We start from the raw sequence: 21,948 nt of genomic DNA, 5'->3' as shown, positions 1-21,948 counted from the left end.
AGCCTGTGTTACATTCTTCAACAAAGGATTCAAAGGGCAAACGGGGGGCAGGGCCATAGCCCTACCGATGATGAACCAACCAGCTGCAATCAAAAAACTAAATGCCAACAAATAACTCAATGCAAATGTGTCAAGATAGAAACCAAAAGAAGCAAGGAAATTAAAGACATTACAAATTAAGTTGGTTGCTATGATCTTCACTAATCCTATCATGCCTAGATGCCTGCATCCATGTAACACTATAGGTTTTCCCACTTGTCTGAAACCTATTGTATGCACTATGGAATCTGAATGAGTGGATTGAGTTATGTATGGTAAGGCAGCTTAAATTCATTACTCCGTTACCTATTTCATACAGTCTCAATTTTAGCATTGTTTTAATGCACTATTAAATTTTAATTTTCTTTTTTAACGATATCTAAGTGCAGAAGAAAGGAGAAAAATAATTCCAGTGATTTTCTAATTCCTATATAAGGGTTCATAAATTAATAAGATGTTTTAACTACACATAGAAAAATTCTGCTCTGCAGCATACTAGGTCTGAAGTCAGCATTACCTTATTAGTAGTTAACTGTTTACAACTGAAATACCAGACCAAGTTAGTCATGGTTGACATGCCCCCATAAATTGCACCTCGTCCTTAACAGAAATAAAAGATGCTTCTCTGTACTTTCTCATCTTTCATGAGTTAAAATTTATACACTAGTCTCGTGCCTGATTAAATAAAAGGGGTAAGTGATTCAAGTAACCCAGCACTCTTACAAAGTTATCAGTATGGTTCTGCCAAGGGTCATTATAATTTCAAGACAACTGTCTAAACAAGTAGGTCATCTGTCTAAAGAAAAGAACAAAAACCCTTGTTCTCAGAGATCCTCAAATATGCCTGTAAACAAAGACAAAATAACATGCACAGAATGTAGACAAAATAACTCCACATTTTCATCATGGAGGTCTTTAAAAGATGCACCCAAAGCACCAAGACTTCAGTATAGTTCACTGTAGTACACTTGCAATAATTACTGATTTTAACAACATGTAATTTTATCACATTTTCTATCTAACAATCTTGCATACAATGTTTGTAATACAATATTCAAGGTATGTCTAACCCAAAGAACTACTGTCTGCATTTCATGATGGGTTACAAATACTAGAGCCTTGCTCAAGACAAGCAGGCAGCCTCAAAGCCAGGCATGCAGCTCAGACCTCCTTCAGTCCCCATGGCATAGCAACTTTGTTCTTGCAACAGTGACAACATTTTTCCAGCAGCAGGTGGTCATTTACTTTCCCCTTTGGAAAATAAATATTTTGAACTAATTTGATCTCGCTAACAACTTGGGATGCTGCTGAGAAAGTATTTACAGGCACAAACTTTTACAAGGCAATTTAATCCTTCACATTCTCTGTCCTACATGAAAGTTGACAACTAAAGAAACATTTAAGGATTAGAAAATTTTTACTTTAGTAGTAATTGGCTTTGTGTTGCAGGCAGTCACATTACTATAAAATGGTATCATTTACGGCCCTGGCAATTTCCCATCTCTTGTTCAAGACTGCCAGTGTCAAATTAACTCCTTGGCTAAGCCTCTCATCCCAGAATTAGTTAGGTTTATTTATTTATTTATGACATTCCAGTTACATAGCTTGGAAAACAGTTATAATAAAAATGCTGACGCAGTCTTAACTACGGTACATCAATATGAGCATGCTGCTATAATAGGCTTTTGTGATCTCAAGAGAGTATGTTAAATCATTTATAATTACAGGAATTGTATTGTGACAAAGAAAAGTTCACAGTTACAGTACACATTCTATAAATGCTATACAACCAAATCTGAAAGGTGGCTTAGGAAAAAAAAAACAGGTTATTTTATTTACTTCTTGATTTTCTTGTCTGATAAGTCATTAAGGAAGGGCCTATGCAGAGAACTCCAGTTGAATCAAAAAACTTAAAATAAAATAAATAAACAGAAAATAAAGCCAACTCTGACATCTTAGAATTTCTTTTTCCTACAGTCTAGTTTCCCACCCAGAGAGGAAAAACAGAGGCAACTGAAAAGACAAATATGAACTAGTGAGTGGAACTGTCTCACATGTAACAGACTGGTGAGCATTTCAGTAACGGGAGACTGGGTTCATAGACTCAATTATAGATTTATTTTTTTAACCATTTATTCTTCTTTGTGTTTATACAGTACGTCGTTTAAGAGAACTGCAACTGAAATTCTTTCATTAATACACTTGAGCGATGCAGACAATATCCTACCTTCCACTCAAAGATGAAAAAAAGGGCACTACGTGTATTCCCAAGGGTCCACCTTCCCCAGAAATCTCCACTGTTTTGGTCATTTCACTAAAAAAAAGAGCACAAAGAAACACATCTCATTTGCTTCCATATAGAATTTTCTATCTCAAAAACACATTTTGCTCTAAACCAAATGATTTGATCAGATAGATAAAAGTATAGAATCAATATTAGTCTCAGAACTCACTAGTACAGAGAAAATCTGATGACATTCAAAATAGCTAACAATTTAATTTTTCTTTAGTTTAGGAATTGGAACTCCAATAGGAAATGACATCATTACTAGATGCCCTCTTAAGTAAATCCTTAATAAATTAATTAGAATATGTAAGGGTAAGCTTTGAAGTCTGAATAATCTTCATTCTATTTAAAACTAAAGGTTACTCTACATGCTATAGAGAAAAGCAACTTTTTAAACTTATGTTTCTTTTGAGCCTCTTCAGTCAATTTCTCCATGTGGACACATTAAAAACAGGAAAATCACACTTTGAAGACATCAAAGAGATAAGCTGGTTAATTAAATTATAAGTATTTTGCTTTCTGCCTTCCATTGCATACAGTGTCGCTGACGTTAAAAAAAAAAAAAACTGTACTCAGAAAAAACTGTAATCAGAAATGCAACTCAGCTCATTTTTTCAGGAAGTTTCCTACTTCAATCACCATTATCAATAACCTCTTATTATCTCTGGCAGTATAATTATTTCTTTTTTAGCTGTTCATGGCTAGGTGCTGTTTCTTTTCCTATGGAGGATTATACCCTGCTGGCCTTGCAGTGACCTTAGTTCTATTCTGGGTGATCATAATTTGAAAAGGAAGGTACTTGAATTGGCTAGAACATAAAAAAAAAAAAAAAAGATCAGAAGGGGGTAAGTCCTACATTCCAGTATGGAATTCCTACCTTTTGTGTTAGTCTACTTTTTCTGAAACACCTCCATCCTCTTGAATCGTACTGAACTCCACCGACATTCAGAATTAGGGGAGAGCTATTGGGTATCTTCCTTCACATTAGGAGTACTCTGATCCTTTCAAGCTATAAAAAACTCTGTTTATACCTGCATGGAAATTCTGTAGTATTTGCAGTTCTGTAAACATGAACCAAATGACCACTTTGTGTACTGTGCTGAGTTCGAGTCAATCTAATGCAAGCACAGGCTGCTGAGGAAAAGGCTTCCAACATATCTGCAAACATGACAGATCTACAGAGCACGTGTTTCTTGTGCAGGAAGATCACTGAGTCCTTTGTCCCCCAACCCCATCGGCAGTGTCTTCCTGGTGGGGGGAAGGGGGAAAACATTTTCTGCACAGATCAGCTTACAGATCAAACTGACCCACAGCCTTTGGATTCAAGGCAGGAATAGGCAGAAACACACAATTACAAGGGTGCTGTGTCCTACCACTCTTTCTGAAAGAGACCTCCTCACCACATCAGGTGAGAGTATACATAAAAGCAACTGGTACAAGGTGCATCTCTCAAGAAGAAGGACAATAACTGCAAGCGATCTTATTCAAATTCTGCCTCTGGCTTCTAATAACACAATATTTTTATTTTAAAAGCCTTTTTCCTGTTGCGTGATGACTAATTACAAGCAACTTGCCTCTGGTACCATAATTCTTTTCTTGCTTGGATAAATGCTGAATGAGAAAATGAGCTAATACAGTTTTGAGGGTTTTTTGTAGTTTTTTCTCCCAGGAAGGCCGACTGGAATGAATTTGTACTTCATAAAATTGAAATATATATACGTCCTGCTCAACAATCCACAGCTGATTCCAAAATAAGAGACTTTCACATTACTACAACGCAGGCGTTACCAACATGTATTGCTACCTGCTCATTTTTTTTCCTGTACTCCCTTCTCCTCATGAAATAAGCAAGGAAATACTGACAAAACCTTCCCATGAGGTTCTTCGGTTTGGTTTCACAAAATATTTTTATTTTCTAGTGAAACTGTTCAGAAAAGCTAGACTCCACTCAGGATGCTTCCCAAAACCACACGTGTAGAAAGTTAACTATTCTTCCTGCTTAACCTGCTATTTCCATCAATTCTGTTAACAGACAAATACATGCATACAATTAAAATGCTACCTGTATTATCTTTTGGACTTGTACAGAATCACAGCATCTAAAGGAATTAAGCAACAAGTCCTCTGGGCCCAGAGGACCCCAAAAAATAATCAACAGTAATGAATGGGTTTCCATTTGTACTGGGAAGATTTTAAATAAATGATGGCTGCCCCCAGATAACCCTGTGCTGCTCGATGACTCCTGGGAAGTCATCTTCCTAAGCAGTGGTAAAATAGAGCAGGAATCTTCTGAGGGCGATTACAACAGACAGGTTACCTGTCATCTCACATAAGTGCACTTACAGTTAAAAGTCAGCTCAAAGCCAAAGACAACATACAAGTTTATTTTTAAATCTAACAAAATCTATTCAGTATGAAAAATGGGTTTCCTTTTGAAAACAAGTAGCCTGCAGGTAGACTGTGTGTGACTTTTAAAAACAGTGACACATCCTACAAGCTATGCACTAAAGTGCTAAATATCCAGAACAAGACTGAGCACACTACATGCAAATATAAAAGAGGTGTTTTATGTCTTAAAGGAAAAAAAAATACTATGACTCCAATGCATTTTTCATTCCCAAGTGTAATTCCTATTTACACCTGAAAACTTTACAACAATGTGAATAGATCTTTGAAGACACACTGTTTTTAGATTGTACCTACAAAAGCCTGACTGTTAAATAAATAAATAAATAAACAAAACAGGATAGCTGGGATTGAGCTTTCTTGGTTAAGAACTTCAAAGATTAAAGACTTAGCAAAATCAGACCTCATCCTCTCCTGCTGACCATCTTCCAGTTGGTTTCATCTGCCCATAAGAACGGCTTAATTCCAGAAGCATATTGACCATACTGGCTTACAGTTTAAACTACACTAGCAAGAGAATAGAACAATGAAAGGAGGAGTTAGTGAAATGCAGAGTAGGATGAGCTTTAAGCCTACGGGTACCAATTCCTGAACTCCATAGGCACGAAGGACCTCAAGGTGATGGGTCCCTGAGTTCAACAGAGTCATGTTAAAAAACTGAAAGCAAGTGGTGAGAGAGAACACAGAGTGGCATTGTGGTTTTGGTTAGCAGCTGCAATATTGATACCTGAGGGTAATTTATGGATTTATTGCAATATTCACCATTTAAAAAACAAACTGATCTCTGAAAAGGAAAAGGTAACTTCCAAAAGCTAGTAATGTTCTTGTGATCTACTCCTATTTCAAATATTCCCTCTCCATCCCATATGCATTCTATGTCAAATGAAAATGCAGCTCTGACCAAACAGAGTCCTGGAGCTCAATTGCTGGCTCAGCATGAGGCCAGCAGCACCAGCTCACAGGTTAGTGAGACAAACAGCGTGGCATCTTCTGCATATTCCCAGGGAGCAGAGATTCTGCTCCAGAAAATACTGCAGCTTCTGCAAATACATGCTGGTGCTCTGACCCCATCTCTGGTCTCAGCAAAGACACCGCCCTTGCCCAGCACAGCTTCTGGCTGAGTCCAAGGCCACAGCCAGCGCTGCACTATTGATTTTAAGCCCAAGGAAGCCACCACTGTTTACTAATGTAAACTCTCCAGTGCTTGATGTTTATTGATTTCCACCAGATTCTTTACAGACTATCACGTTTGGCACGAAGATCTGCCATGCATGTTATTAAAAATGCTGATGAGCACAGTTTGAGAAGACAGAGAGGATGTATGTGCATGCGCGTGGGTACAGGGAGCATGCACAACAGTCCATTTTGAACATGGAAAGCAAAATGTAAATGCAGTGCTGCATATTCAGTGGCCAATCAGTCTAATCTTCACATTGATAGTGACCTTGCTGTCAAGTATTACAGCTCTCTCCTGAACACTGCACCAGGTGATATCAATTTGTCATACACAACAGGGAAAGCTTTGTAAGCTGAAGGCTCCTCAAACTACCCAAGAATAGTGAAGAACGAATCTCATCCACCAAAAGTGCAGGTGCTTAGAAGGGACCTCACTCCACAGGTTAAAATTCTGAACCAGGATTTTGTTCGCTTTGACTTTCCTAAATTACCAATGCTGGGAGGATCTTGCCAGGATTTCCCTTGAAGAAAGCAGTAGATACAACCTACAACAGACTGTTTTGCAACACACAGAAGGGAGCACTTTGGTAAAACGTTATTTCAACACAGGGCAAAACTTATCATGTGTAAGTAATAAGTAGTTATCACTCCATTGACATATTCTTCTGCCACTTTAACCCTATTCAACATCTGCACTAAACTAGTTAACTCAGGCTCATGATGACAAAGCAACAAGCTGTGAATATAGCACTGAATATAACCACTGAATATGCTTTTAAGGAAGTTACAGTTAGCAAGCTGCCGTATTAAAAAAAAAAAATAGTAATTCTTACTACAGAATGTCAGTGTGTCCCCTGCAAAAAGGGGAGGCATAGCCGATATTCCAAACATGCATTGTGGCATTTTTATTGACCAGAGCCAAGTAAGAGGCAAGGAAGTCTCAGTCAGATGCAAAGAGCTCATGGATGCAGTTACTGAGCTGCTTTTTCCTGCTCATCCTCCACGTGTATCTATGGTCCCACTGGGTTCTGCCATTCCAGGGGAGGAGAGCACCCAGGAAAAGGGGCTACTCACATGTGGCAGGGAGCATAGCCTGTGGGTGATAGCAAGTTAGTAGATGTAATTTTGAAGACAAATCACAAAGATTTAGGCTGATAAAGAGGGTGATGATTCTATTCATGCACTTTTACACATTAACAGACAGTTGCTGATGGTAATGATCTGTACCCATCCTTTCAGAGAAGCCAGTCCCAACTAAGCCATCTGAATGCACATTCTCCAACTTGCTACTCCTTTTTCATCTTTCCTTCCCCCTCATAAACCAGATGCTAGAAGTTCTGATGAAAATTACTTGGAATCAGTGAAGAAACTGGAGCTGGAGATGCTAGTGTGAAATCACTCAAAGATAGATGAAAATCTGAGCAATATCCAAGAGGTGGTGGAGAGCACTCTGCACGGAGAGGAGAAAGCCACTGAATGTGCAGAGTTCAGCAAAACCCAGGAAGTTGCTCACTTGCCTTTAAGAGGAGCACCTTTCAGTTGCTCCATTGTATACAGAAATAAATTAGCAAGAAGTTAAAATATTTACTATGAAGTAATGTTGTAATCTTCCTGTTTCAGGTTTGAAGTGGCAACCAATCATCATTTTGTATCCAAAATGTGTTAACTCTCACAGATCAGCTGTCTGAAAATTTAGAGACAAACCAGACAGCCTGCAGGCACCAGGTTTTTCTCTTTTTTTTTTTTTTTTTTTTTTTTTTTTATCTTTTTAAAGTTGCTGCACTTCTGTGTTGTCAGACTACTGCAAGACGCAGAAAGTGGTTTAAAAAAAGGAAAATATAGAGAGGGAACAAATACTGCCGTTACACTTTAATTATGTACCTACAGAATTTAAACCAAGGAACTAACTCTGACCTCTGCTGAAAAGCAGCAAGACAATAAAACAGGACTTAATGAAAACACATAATGAATTATCAATGCATACATTACTCTCAGAGCTCTGGCTAATCCACTGCTATTAAGCCAAACATTCACTTCCAAGCAGATTCACGTTTCCCCTTCCTTAACACAGTCATTTTTATTAAGAAGAGAAGCAAGGATTGAGAAACAGTATCTCTATGTACAGTGTGCTAAAGGACTGAATGTTACAGGCTGTAACACATTTCTGTGTGATGTCTGTAGAGTAGCAAGACCAGACTGTTACTATAAATATTTTTCAGTTCTCATTCAGAACACGATGGGAAACAAGGAAAAACAGCATATTTTATAAACTGATTGTATTAGCTTAGCTACTCTTATTCTGAGCATTATCTTTATTAATACAAAATAAGCACCATCAGAAATTAAAAGAGGATTGTCATTACTTCTGTCTTTATACATTCCACTAAAAATTGCCAATGACATGATGTTCAAACCTCTGTTTCAGTAAAATTCAGTGAAATTCAGCTCTCAGAACGTGGAATTGTTCAGACTCCTGGAGGATACAGTCCTGAAAAAGTTCCCAGTACTTCCACAGTGAAATATTTTATAGAGAATTCAGGCAAAGAAACTTTCTTCCTATTAGCTTCTACATAGAGGAACTAGAAGTCCTTCACACTGCCACTCATTTCGTTTATCATGTGTGCAACTTTCTAATTTTACCTACCTAAAGCAATTAACTAAACTTTCTTCAGATGGAACAGTTTTCCTACTTGAATGAGAATTATAAAACAATCCAGGTCTGAAGCCTTTCACTTCAACTGACTGGGTTTCACAATCATAAAATATTAATTGCGAGGCTCTTTATTTTCCTTCCCTCTGAAATACCTACTATTAGCCATAGTTAGAGAAGGGATGCTGACCTCAGACAGACCGTTGCTCTGACGAGAAGTCTCAGATAATTTTCTTTGGTGACTAGCTGCTGTTTTATTTAAGTGCTAAGGTCATAATGATCAAACTCCATGACAGGAAGGAATACTTTCTGGTGAAAGCAGCAGGGACAATAGTGGTTTTCTTCTCTTCCATAGCATGGAGCAGCCCTCAGGCTGAAATATTAGTTTCATTAACATCATTAAACATAACATGACTTATTTAAATAAAGGTTTATGGTATCATGACTTGGTAACCCCTCATGGCCCTAAAATCTTCAAAACGTAACAAGTCAGACATCTCTGCAAATTAGAATTATTTTTTTTTTCCAGAAATAATGTAAAAAGAACCAAGTCAGATATTAAGATATGTTATATTAAATATTTTTGCGTAAGTAAAATTTTATTATTTCGTTATAAGAGCTTCTAAAACAGATAATTAGTTAAATTCAGTCCAAGTAAGATACCTATAAGATGGACAGACAGCCTCTAGTGAGTGCTTCATTATTTTCTCTTTATAAAACAATTGTTACTAAAAAAACACTTCTGAAAAAACAGCTTTAAAAAATAACTCTTCACTTCTCTGAGGAAGAAGCTGTACAGAAACAAAATCGCTGCTTTAACATTTATATTCTTTAACATTTGAAATGCCAGTAAATTTTACAGAGTGACAAGTGCATATATGTATATGTATATATACATATATATACATTATATATGTGTGTGTGTGTATATATATATATACATATATACATACACACATACTTTTTTTTTTAAACAAAATAACGTTCTCTGAAATCCTCCTAAGCTCATTGTTTCTACAAGTTTGAATATCTTCCAAATACTTGAATATATTTAACAAGTCTTAGGCTGAAAAAAAAATCTTACTAATTCCTTCAGGTCAGCAGGCAAAACAGTGTTTTGAGAAATCTAAACATTCTCCTCACAGGCCCATAGGATGCACAGCAAGTTATATTTTGGTACAGCTTGAAACACCTTCAAGGATGGGGCATCAACAGCACCTCCGGCAACCTGTTCCAGTGCCTCACCACCCCCTGAGTAAGAAATATTTTCTCTAACACCTAACCTACATTTCCCTCTTTCAGTTTAAAGCTACTCCCCCTTGTCCTATCACTATAAGACTCTCCCTCTTCCTGCTTATAAGCTCCCTTCAAGCACTGGAAAGCTGCAATGAGGTCTTCCCAAAGCCTTCTCTTAAATACGAGTACAATGCAGGTGCGATTAGAATGAAAAGTCAGTTTTGTCTTGCATATAGATAAAGCATGCTGAAGTAAGCACTGCAGAATACGTTCCTACCTTACAGGAAGACGGGCCCTCTGCGATGACAACAGTTCTGCAGGTCCTGCAAGGTTCATTTCCCCATCCTCAAAGGATACCTGGGGAGCACCCTGTTGAGAGATTTCAAAGCACATTTTGAAACTGAACACATGCATATGCATATAAAAGACTGGCAGTGTTTGTGTTTTTGAAACACTTGAAAGAGAAAGCAAGCCACTATTTATTCACCTCACTGAGGGTGAGGACTGAAAGACCCATTATTTATGGACTATACAAACAACACTCAAAGAAACAGTTCCACTGTTTACTCCAGCATCCCATCAAACTTTCACTGACACGTTGGTTTAAATACAATAGAAGGCCTATCCCTCTATTTGAGGGAAGAGAGAGGAATAAGATCTTCTGTCAAGGTCTGGTATAATCAGTAGCTTTTCTACCTTCTTCTATCTTCATACAACCTAAAGGGAGATTCAGAATCTCTCAAGAGACAAAGTGATGGAACAAACTAGTCACCTAGACTTAAACAGGGCAGGGCAAGTATGCTTGGGCACCCTTCTTCAAAAAGCCACTCCATACTGCTTGCTTTATGATGCCATAGCCAGAGCAGAGAGGGGAGGACAGATTGAAAGAGCTGTGGAGAACCCAAAGGTCTACAGGACAGGGAATAATTCAAGCTGAAGAGTAAAAGACATCACAAGTTCCACAAAGGTTGAAACAGCCTTAAAACTGCTTCCTCACTGCCAGTCCATCCCAAGTTCTTTTCAACTCTGAGCCACCTCCTTGCTCCTGATAGATACCCTAAGCCTCAACTTGCTCTTTCTGCTCCTTTGTAGCATTACTATGGTAAAGACATTTTTACATTAGCTTCACAGATGAAATAATTAAGGAATCATTTGGCCAGACACAAAAATACATTGCACACAGGGACCTAACATTAGTGCTAACACTATTTAAAACTATTAACTTTCTTTTCCTGATCCTCAGATTCTTATGTTTGCATTTTTTCCATGCTGGGAAAGGGAAAGAGGTACAAATGAGATAAGACCACTGTCAGCAGGTGATATATTAGCTTTAATGTACTGTATTTCATTGCAGCCTTCATGGCAATAATGTAAACAGAGCAAAATCCGTAACAAAGACCTTTTTTGGAGAGGTCACTTCTGCCAACTCTGCAACAGGAATATAGCTGGAAGACATAAATCTTCAGCTGTCAACACACTAAGGGAATTCAATTCAAAGCTTGATCTTAACTAGATAAAGCCAAAAGTTAATCATCTTTTTTTTTTGTTGCTGCAGCAGTACAGGTTCTCACTGTATATACTTGCCAAATCAGGTTGTCTCAAGGCAAAGAGTAGCAATGTTATAAATTAATTCCAAAGAACAAAATCAACTAGATAGGTAATTTAATTTTCAACAGAAGTTTTACAATGTATATTAGAATTTCCATTTTTTCTCAGAAAGATGGCTCTACCCATAAAGATGGCTTTCCTGGTTTGTCATTTTCAACCCCCCAGGATTTGAGGAACTTATTTTCAGCTTAATAAGTAGCAAGAGAGCTGTAGGGGTGAGGAGACTGCTTTGTGCTTTAGAAAAGAACCATGATGAGTCTTCTAAGCAAACTTTTGGAATATAAATCAAGCTGGTTCCACCCAATTTCTCCCCTCCCCTTAGATCACACACCACCGAGTTTTTGAACCTATTATGAACTGGCAGCAGCTCCTTCTGCATGTTCATCAGAGCACGAGCCAACAGATTTGGCTTCCACTGCAAAGCCAATACAGCTCACTGAAAGCAACGTCTGTCACTAATGAAAAAACTATTTGAAGAAACGTGTACTGAGTCTATGCTATCTCTTCCAATCCCTCTTCACAGTGGAACCACGTGTCAATGAGCAGTTTTTGTTGTATGAAGCATATTCCACACTAACCCCATACATCAAGAACTCAGCCTTTAACTGCAAGTTAACAACAGAAATCTGACACACAGCTTTCACGTGCTGACTTCATTTTGAAAAAAGACAGAGCCTTGGTCGCAACAGATGTCAGAAGGAGACAACTCTCATTAACCAGAGAGCTCCCAAAGCTAACCTTTTTTAGCTAACCAGAGAAAACACTGGCGCTGCAAAAGGGTCTTCATTTTGGAAGGCTGAAAATAGCCAAACCACGAGCAGATTTTTGGGTGGTGAATTAACCTGCTCCTTTTTTCTTCCAGACATTGGCTGCAACACAGCACTGCTCAATGCATGACCAAGAACTTGCTGCTCATGGCTCCAAACAGTTTTGCTATTTAAAGCTTTGCTTGCAGTCTGTTCAAGTCTGTGTATGCTACATCACTTTTCTGTCTTTTGGCTTTGGGGTTACTGTTATTTTTTTTTGCTGTAGTGAGGTTACATCCATACTTGTCCTTCCCCTCTTCCTTGGGTAACTGAGATTTCACAGCAGTGACAAATACAGATAGCAGAACATGATCTCATCTCATGTTTTTGTTGACTGATTCACAGTTTTTAAGCCACGAGGGATCATTTTTGATCAACAAGTCTAATGCCATTCTTGCAATTAGACTTGGTTAGTCACCCAGCACAGCATTGGCTGTGACACTGCTGATAAGCAAATGATTCTCACACAAAAATAGCAACTGCTCTCTTTTCTGCTAAAGGTAGAAGAAGCAAGAGATGTCTGAAAGCTGAAAAGAGTTGGTACAAATATTAGAGGTATCAGATCTCCAGTAGAGATCTTCAAGGACAGATTTAAAAACATGTCAGGAATGTTTAAGGGCATGTTCATTCCCGTGTGAGAATAAATGGTCCAGCTTTGTGAGGTGCCTGACAGCCCCACACCTCCAAGGTAAAACTTCAGCAAGGAATTCAGAGTTTGGAGCCCATAGCTTCAATTATAGCTTTTTAAAAATTCATTCAAGGGTAAACACTCCTACAAAAGAATTTATCCACTGCTAAGCTGGACCCCAGAGTGTTTATAGACTTCAGAAATACCATGGAAAGTGTTCAGTGTCACAGCCTCCTGCTTTGATTTGAAGGTAAGTGCTCACATATTACAGATCATGGCGTGCTAAAATCAGTAAACACAGCCAAATAAATTTGAAGTCTTAAATGATCAACAAAACATGAATCATAATAGTGATTCATTACAGAGCTCTCCAAGAGCGACATTAAAGCTCCAGTCACACAGTAATCACTACAAATGGACAAATTCCTTTCATACTTCAGCATTTCATTAGAGCCACAGTAAATTTAAACACATCGTCTCCTGCCCAACTGGCTGAAAGATAGCAAGGCAATGATGTACAAGTAAAGGCACTGTTAGAAGATAATGATCCAATACCCATGAATTCTCAATCTTTGTTGTTTAACAAAGACTGGTTTTCAGTTTTTCCAACAGTTGCAGAACTAAAGACACCGACTCCCAAAACTTCATTCAAAGTCAGCTACCTGTGTAATTTAACAGGTTTGCAGTTTTCAGTTAGGAAATCAGAATAAATGCAAAATACTGCAGCTAAAACAATAGGCAAGAATGCAGATGCATCTAATAACAGTGGAATTGATATTTTTTTTAAGTTTATTCACATAGGTATAATTTTTAATTAAGCTATTTGTCTTAATGCAGCAAAAGCACGTTTTTCAAATTAGAACTGAACCAGAAGAGCAGGATCATATAAGATAATACTCTCTGCCAACAACTACACAGCTTGGAAAATTCTCATATTCATTACATGGCAGTTCTTGAATTAGATAAATGTGTATGTGTAGCAGTAAGAGCAACCATACACACCAGTAACTTCTACCCTGTGGACCTGCACTGTATTCCCAATTTAACGGTCAGCACGAACAGCAAATATGCTGGAATCAGTCGTCTGTCTTACTGAGGTTAGACTGTATTCAAGGTGCTCCCGTTTATTTTATTTCTTTCATTTTTGAAAATGCTCCATTTATATAAAAACTACTGAAGCTGTTGGAACCTATCAGCTTCAAGAGAGTGAGAGAGGCACTTTTGAACAGAGAAGAAAGTACAGCTTTCATAGGAAGAGATGGACAAAATGAGCTGAGAGCCACCAGTCTGCACTGTGCCCAGCCACTGCTCCACTTTCTGGCTATTGCTGCTGCTGAGAAACTGTGCACTTCCACATCATAAAATCTCAGCACAGCAGCAGTTTCCCAGCTCTACTCTGGTTACAGCGTAGTTTTCCATTATCTTTCAGTTCTCTTACAGCAATATTTTGCATATGCAATCAAGGGTACACCACAATGCCCAGCCCAATGCAGCCAAGCTCTGGAAACAGCCAGCAAGCATAGAAGGGCCATTAATCATCTTGATTCTCCCTGATAGACTCCCACTGCTATTCTCAGGACAAGCAGCAGTTTTTGGAGGTAGTAACAAAATTGCAGATACATCACTTTTAAGAAAGGGATGTAGAGGGAAAAAAAAAAACAAAACAAAAACAAAAAACACACACAAAGAAAACACATCCTTTTCTATTTTTTTTCTTATTAAACAATAACCAGCATGAGACAAACCTCAGAAGTAGGTGGGAAGTTCAGAGAAAGAGTAATTCTGTATAAACAACCAGAGAACATCCTGAGCAAGGGGTATTCTTGCAGCATAAAGCAGTCAAACACTAACTGTGTGCTTGAAGGAAATAAATAAGATCTACTAATAAGAATTGTACATGGTCACCACTCAAAGCATATCCCAAAGGAAATACTCCAAAGTGGCATATCCCAAAGGAAAACATTTTTACATGAAACTTCATTTTAATGGCCAAGTTAGAAGTGAGGCTGCTGTAGGACTAAGGCCAGATGATGGCTGCCCACCCCCAACACAAAGAGAGGGCAGGCAGACCTGGTGGGTCAGGGCTCACAGCCTTCACCTCCCTCCAGGAGGGCCAGCAGGAGGTCAGCCCCACAAACTGCTGGCTGCAAGGAAACTGGGGAGTGACAGGGATGCTTGCTTACAAATGCAGGAAATGTCTCATACATTGCTCCCACAACACACATCTTCAATTACTGCATTTAAAAACTGAACATTTTTAGCAACACTTTCAGGATCACGTGAACATTTCTGACAGCCAGAATGAGTTCACAAACCCATTGAACTATTTTTAGCTTAAAAAAAAAAAAAAAAAAAAAAAAAATCAGCATTTTCATAAATATTCCCAAACTTATTAGGAAGTGCTACAATTTAAAGGTATAATCTTTAGTTACAGCAACAAACGTGACAGCCAACATTGCATCCCAGAAATGACCCCCAAGACCATCTAGCTCAAGTAGTGTGCATAAATGCTCTTCTTTGTTCCATCAGGACACAATGAAGTGCTAGTTATAACCTTAAGCGAACCCAAGTCCTACACCTGGGTTTGATGTTGGGCAATGTGACACAGGGCCGTTCCAAGCTCTGGCAGCACTGAGGTGTCAGTCAGGCACCCCCACGCCTCACTGGCCTGCAGCAAGGGCACCAGGCTTCCCCAAATTAACACAGATCTGTTCTTAGGACACCTTTACAAAATAAAAGGTTTTCTTAACTGGAGAAAACCATTTGAACCACAGGCTCTCTGCAGGTTGAACATGCACACTGTAAAATACCAGCTTACAGCAGGGCACACAGAAACAAGGTCACCCAAGTACTAGAGAACAAAACAAACTCTGTGTCAATAACTGCATTTCATCTGCTTAGGTAACTTTTCATTACTGAGCTAATTACCTGCCCACACAGCTTTACACAGCAATCAAAAAGCTTCCTGAAATGTAGCTGTAAGCAGGATGGTTGAGTATTTCAATAAGTTAGTAAAATACGCCTCAAGAATTTCCAAGATTAATTTTAACATCTTCCTTTTTTTTTTTTTTTTTTTTTTGGTGGGGGGGAGATCCTGAGCATAATGAAATAACAGGTCCTTTTAAAACCAATCATTGACAGAAAACTAAGTTAGCAGCTCAGTGTGCTCTTAAAGGACACGACAGAGCTTGTCCCAGACTCCGATCAACAGGCATGCAAGCTGTCAACTTCAATGAGTGCATTTCTTACCACAACCTACTTATCTATATTAAAAAGTTTCCAACCAACTAACATCCCCACACTGTAACCATCACTGATCTATTAAACACAGAAACCAGTACAAAGCTGGCTGATAAAAAGCCACTACAGTTAAAGGAAAAAGCACTCTGCCTCCACAGAATATGGAAAGTATTTTTAAACAGTTTACGATATTTCCTTTGCATTTACTGATTAAGCCACATCATCTTGACTATTCAGAACGAAATTCATTTGAAATGGATAATTGATGCAATTGTGCTTTATTTACAAATGCAATTAATCATTTGCTAAAGATGATTTTTAGGCAGGCAACAAATACGAAAATAAGAATCATACAACTTCTTTCAGTGTTGTCAACTGAAAAGTATTCTACTCAACTGCTGAAAGGTATTTTTCAAAATAAGAATAGCTGTACATCTTCAGATATTTTTAACACGATATGCAAGTGTATTCATGCTTAATTAGCACAATGCAAAGACAAGCCGTAATGCAGTTTGGCTTTCAGCAATTACATGACAGTTTGAGGAGCCATAACAGTGACATTTTCCCCTCTCAACTACCAGTGGATGCCTTCAGTGTTGTAGTGAGCTGATCTTGGCACTTAAAAAGATTTTTTAAGCCAAGGGCATAAATAGACATGCTCTTGGGAATCAGTCAGGAGTGGATTAAAATTTATTTCCCTGAATTGTTTGCTACCAACTGTCAGCTGAGGGTTATCCTCATGGCTGAGTTGTACTGGTGGATTGCACACCTTACCAGTGCTCTTCAGTGCTAACTCCAACTGGCTGAAGCCGCCTTACTTTTGCTGGCAAGTCCCCCTACTTTGTGTGACCTCAGACTGGATCAGATTAGGAACAACTGTACCATACACACAGCTCAAGAGATATACTTGGTATTGTCATGGAAAGTGGAACAAGAACATCATAAGAACACATGGACATTTCAAAATGATTGCTTATGCCTCAGAGCGACAGTCAACACTACTGTCAAAACAGTGTGAGGGCAAATTGGAAACAGTAAGCAGGTCTCCCTCACACCTAGATACTGAAGAAAGAGAACCTCTTAATGCTAAGCACAGGAAGCAAGGTCCTCTACCCTCCTGGTAGATCTCTGGTCCAAATTCAATGAGTACTTTGAAGTCACTGCCCTGTATCTCAGCAAAATATTCTTGATATCCCGTACAGCTCCCAGGGAGCACAGGACTCAGCATGAAGCAAAGCAAGAGAGCAACTGCTCTTAACTGCCAATCAGCTCTTCTGGAACTGCTCAATTTCACAAGGTAAAATATGTCTTGCCAAAATCAACCTCTAAAATGTCCTCCCTAACCCCCACAGTCCCCATTTGTTTCCAGCCTTAACCATTAAAAATGCAGTCAACAAGCCTCCTGAAACTACAATGCTCAAAGTCCTCAAGGAACAATAAGTTCTCTTTTTAAGAGCAGCAAGGATAGTTTCAGGCCTGAAGATCATAACTGTCACACATTATTTCAGTTATGAAAGTTGTCAAATGTTCTCAAATGAAAAAAAACATCACTGAGGTGATGCCCACTAGCTGTAACAGCAGCAGAGTTCTCACCTTTGCTGGCAGTTGCTTTGCGCAGCTGAAGGGAAGGAAGAGGTGCAGTGAGTGCCCACACAAGTACTTTCCCTTGGAAGGCCCAGAAGAAAAGAAAAATGAGAACCGCCACAATTAAAGTCTTCAGAAGCAGTTTTCCTGCATATAAAAGTATGGACTTAAGCTCAACATTTTAAGAATTTCCAGGGAGAGGTGTGAGCAATGTATTTTCCAAAGTAGCATAAAGCAGCTTTTAGGCATGATAATACATTGATAAACATTTGGATTTAGCACCATTACTGGCAAAGAATCAATTCTTGAAGTAAAAACTTTTTCAAGAGGAAAAAAAATCAACTGCTAGAAACGTAAGTAATATGGTAGGCATTCACAACATTCAGAAGCTGTCAGTATTGGAGCAACTACTGAACGGACAGAGGTAAGCAGCCAGTCATATAACCACTGGAACCTTTACAACAAACTATGTATTTATTAGCCCTCTTTCCACTTATCATGATGTTTTGTTTTTGATTGTGCAGGCATTCAAATATATGCTACTGAATGCTTCTACAGGGCTTTTCGTGCCCTCAGCATGAATTCTGAATGAATTCCACATTAGAATTCTATGAGGTCTACAACATATTAGAAAATGAACATGTACTCTCTTCAAAAAGAATGCGCCAGGGTCTGTCTGATATCAGACAGGAATCAGTTTACCAGTACATGTAGAAAGAGTTAAGGTCAAAGTAGAGGTTTTTCCTTACTAAAACTACGTTGGTACAACCAAGTAAGAGCTAAATCATGCAGGCAGTTTTACAGACTTAAACATCCTTTGTCGGACTGTATCTACATGGTCTTTTGAAGACCTGAGTAAGACCTCTGCCTGCACTGCAAGCCAGCTAGAAACTACAGAGCAGCATTAACAGGTCAGCATGCTTGAACTGGGTTATTATTTGTGTCTCAGCAAGATTATTAATTTGAGCTCATCCATACTAAAAACATTTTAAAAGATTCTGGCTGACCTAAAGCACAGGGACTCTCTTGTCCCTAGTTGTTAGCAATCACATAGATAAACTCTGAGATTCTACTAGCGTAACATTAAAATACTAATATTTTACCTCTGCATTTATTTTTAAAAAACAATTGCTACATTTATTACAGAAATCTATGTTGTTGTTTTTTTGTTTGTTTGTTTGTTTTTTTAACATGGAACATTTAACAGTGCTATAAGCAATGCAGGCAGAGAAGAAGCAGGTGTTTCCCAACTAAACTAGAACTCATGATTTCTTCTGTATCACCCACTTGGAGATGGAATCTGTATTCAAAGAAAGGGCACAACCTTTGGACATATGAGCTACTACACAAACTATTTGGGAGCATTCCCATGGCAACAAACATCATTTTCAAAGTGCACGTCATTAGCACTACAAATGCACATTAATCCCTTCTCTTGGTTGGAAACTGCTGTGGGGCAATTCATGCTGCAAAAAAAAAAAAAAAAAAAAAAAAAAAAAGGAAAGAAATTCATATTTCTGCAAGAAAATTTACCAAATTTTCCTCAGACCAAGAGAACGTTGCATTATCCTGCCTAACCTGACACACTGCTTCAAGCCTCTGAAAATCTTAACTGACAGATCCTTTTTAAATTTGACAACTATAAACCTGTATTTTGAATCCCTTCTCATTTGTGCTGAGAGGAACTCCTTTAAAAGTGAATGAGAAAACCTCAGCAACCACTATAAAATATAGCGTGATCATTTCTTCATCAAATTACTTAAGGAACATTGAAGCTTATCTAGGCAGTCTTGCATGTGATTCCACATCGCCATTTCCTTCCAGAACAGAATTCAGGTTCTATTTACATGAAATAAAATTACTAACTCTGGACTTCTGGAAAAACAATACTCAATACACAATAGAGGGGAAAAAAATTACAAGCGCAGTTCCTTTACCAAATCAAAACCTTCTGCTTTATCCACACCAATATGTCATCGATATTATCTGAAAGGCTGATAAAGAATGCATTTCAGATAAAAGATCAACAAATGATGTTAGGTTCACATCTTTATTCCTTAAGTATACGCCCTCATTGAATTTAGCTGTCTTTCTCGGTCCAAACAAGAATTATGGATATGTGGGAGAAGGTCTCTTAATGATCCTGCCATTGCCCATTTGATGCTTAGAGGGGGAAGGAAAGGTGGGTTGAACAATCAAATGAAAATCTACCTTCTCACCACCAACAGCGTAAAGCGGGTGTGGATAACAGGAGTTTCCAAAACTCAAACACCTAATAAGTTTTCAAAGTCAGAAGAGAGACAGGCAACATGTCACCTGCAATGAGCTCGGTTGGTTGTGGAAGCCTACAGCGCAGCTGACTCTCCATCAGCGAGGAAAATCAAACCATTACCTTTCACCACCTGTCTCAGCACTGCTCACAGTTTAAGAGCAATGAAGTTACCTTTCATCCAAGATCAGAGAACTTGCCTCGCTGCTTTGGAAATTAAACAGTAATGTCAGCAAAAACACTGTAATGGTGCAAGAATACTCTTTATCTTGATTTAGAAGTCACTCTCTTAACTGTATTTAAGTCAAGAAGATGGTCACTTCAATAACCTAGAGATGAAACCCTTGAAGAAATAAAGGTGCCCATACTGCCCACCTCTTCTCAGAGGCACTTATTTTGTAACACACACCCCAGGTGACAGTCCCATGCTGATCCCCAGATCCACGTACGCACACACTGGAGGCTGCCCCTTGGGCTGATGCTGCAGCAGGAGGCACAGGCCCCCAGGCCCTGCCAGTCACTCTTTGACACCTCCACACCTAGGATGGCTGCTCTGATGAGCTACTTTATGCTGTCCTTGGTGCACAGTGTCAGTAATTGCTAGTTTTGTTACCGCTGCTCTTTATGTGGGATTATCATAGTGAAGCAACAGCACCGATTAATCAATTAGCATGGATTCATTAGAGATGAAAGATAGGGCAATATAATTGTGTTTACTGAACAATGGATGATGGTGTGCTTAAAAGCTCAGGCTTTCTAATAATAGACAGCCACCTAGAAAGACATATACATAACATTATGAATATTTAGAACCTTCTCACTGCAGATCTACAATCAGCATGTGAATGTATGTATCCGAGTAATGCTGGAGCCTGAGCAATGCAGAGGGGAGAGCATGAGGCATGCACTGGCCAGTGCCTCACCACCCTCCGAGTAAAAAAAAACAAAACAACAACAACAAAAAACATTTAACCTAATTCTCCCTTCTTTCACTTTAAAGCCATACCCACTAGTCCTATCACTATCAGATCATGTAAAAAGTCAGTCCCTCTTCTGCTTGTAAGCTCCCCTCAAGTACTCGAAGACCACAATGAGGTGTCCCTGGAGACTTCTTCAAGCTAAACAAACCCAACTTCCTCAACCTTTCTACATAGATGAGGTTCAAAGGGCTCCAGCCTTTTGATCACCTTTGCAGCCCTCCTCTGAAACCACTGCAATAGCTCTCCCTCCTTCTTGTGTGTCAAGGCCAGGCCTGGATGCAGTACTCCAGATGGGGCCTCATGAGGGCAGAGCAGAAGGGGGCCCCCCTTGTTCTGCTGGCCGCCCCTCAGTGATGCAACCCAGGATATTATTGGCTTTCTGGGCTGCAAGAGCACACTGCTGGCTCACGTCCATCTTTTCATCCACCAAGACTCCCAGCTGCAGAAGTATTTTCTCAAAACATCTGAGGCGCATGTCTTTACTGCTTCCCTTGGCAGAGGTTGAACACTGAACATCAGCAATGAGAGAATATGAATATTGAGCTCCCAGACACGTACCACGTTTCAACCATATGATTCCCTTTAGGCAATAATGTCACGACAGAAGACCCTTCTCCTCTCTTATGGTGGTATCCATTAATGGATATAAAAATTTATTGAAAATACGGTGTAGTCAAGAGGTGCTGAAATACAGCTTCTGCTGCACTCTAAAAGGATAAAGACTAAATAAGAAAGTAACAGCTTACAGAGGAAGCGCTTCGCTTAAAAAGCTGTGGTAAAAACAATGCCCAACTATACTCCACAAAAACAGAAATCTTCCCAGATCTTGAAGATCAGGATCCCATAAGAGACTCAATCCATAGCATGACAAGGATTTGAACGCTCTCAGTGATTCACTTACCCAGTGTTTTCTCAAGACATTTTCACAACATGCAAAGGAACCACAGTCTGTGATTTGCACAGAGCTTCCTCAGCTTGATAAGTAGCCTTTTTACAACACAAAGTCCTAAAAATCACATTGCTTGTTTAGATTAAAGAC

The 21,948-nt window shown here is 38.9% G+C and overlaps 1 protein-coding gene across 4 annotated transcripts in view; it reads right to left on the bottom strand.

Moving 5' to 3' along the window:
- The window catches only part of PARD3B (par-3 family cell polarity regulator beta), a 370,506-nt gene that overhangs the window by 216,169 nt on the left and 132,389 nt on the right, over positions 1-21,948 (bottom strand). For all 4 annotated transcript variants that reach the window (XM_048953007.1, XM_048953006.1, XM_048953009.1 and 1 more), the window contains 2 exons: positions 10,072-10,163; positions 2,267-2,353 (listed from right to left, as the gene is read on the bottom strand). In XM_048953007.1, coding sequence (XP_048808964.1) covers positions 2,267-2,353; positions 10,072-10,163 — 179 coding nt within the window. The remainder of the gene's footprint in view (positions 1-2,266; positions 2,354-10,071; positions 10,164-21,948) is intronic.

The sequence above is a fragment of the Lagopus muta genome, chromosome 8 (assembly GCF_023343835.1).
Source record: "Lagopus muta isolate bLagMut1 chromosome 8, bLagMut1 primary, whole genome shotgun sequence".
In the NCBI taxonomy this organism is placed as follows: Eukaryota; Metazoa; Chordata; class Aves; order Galliformes; family Phasianidae; genus Lagopus; species Lagopus muta.
This window is presented reverse-complemented; position numbering and strand designations above follow the sequence as displayed.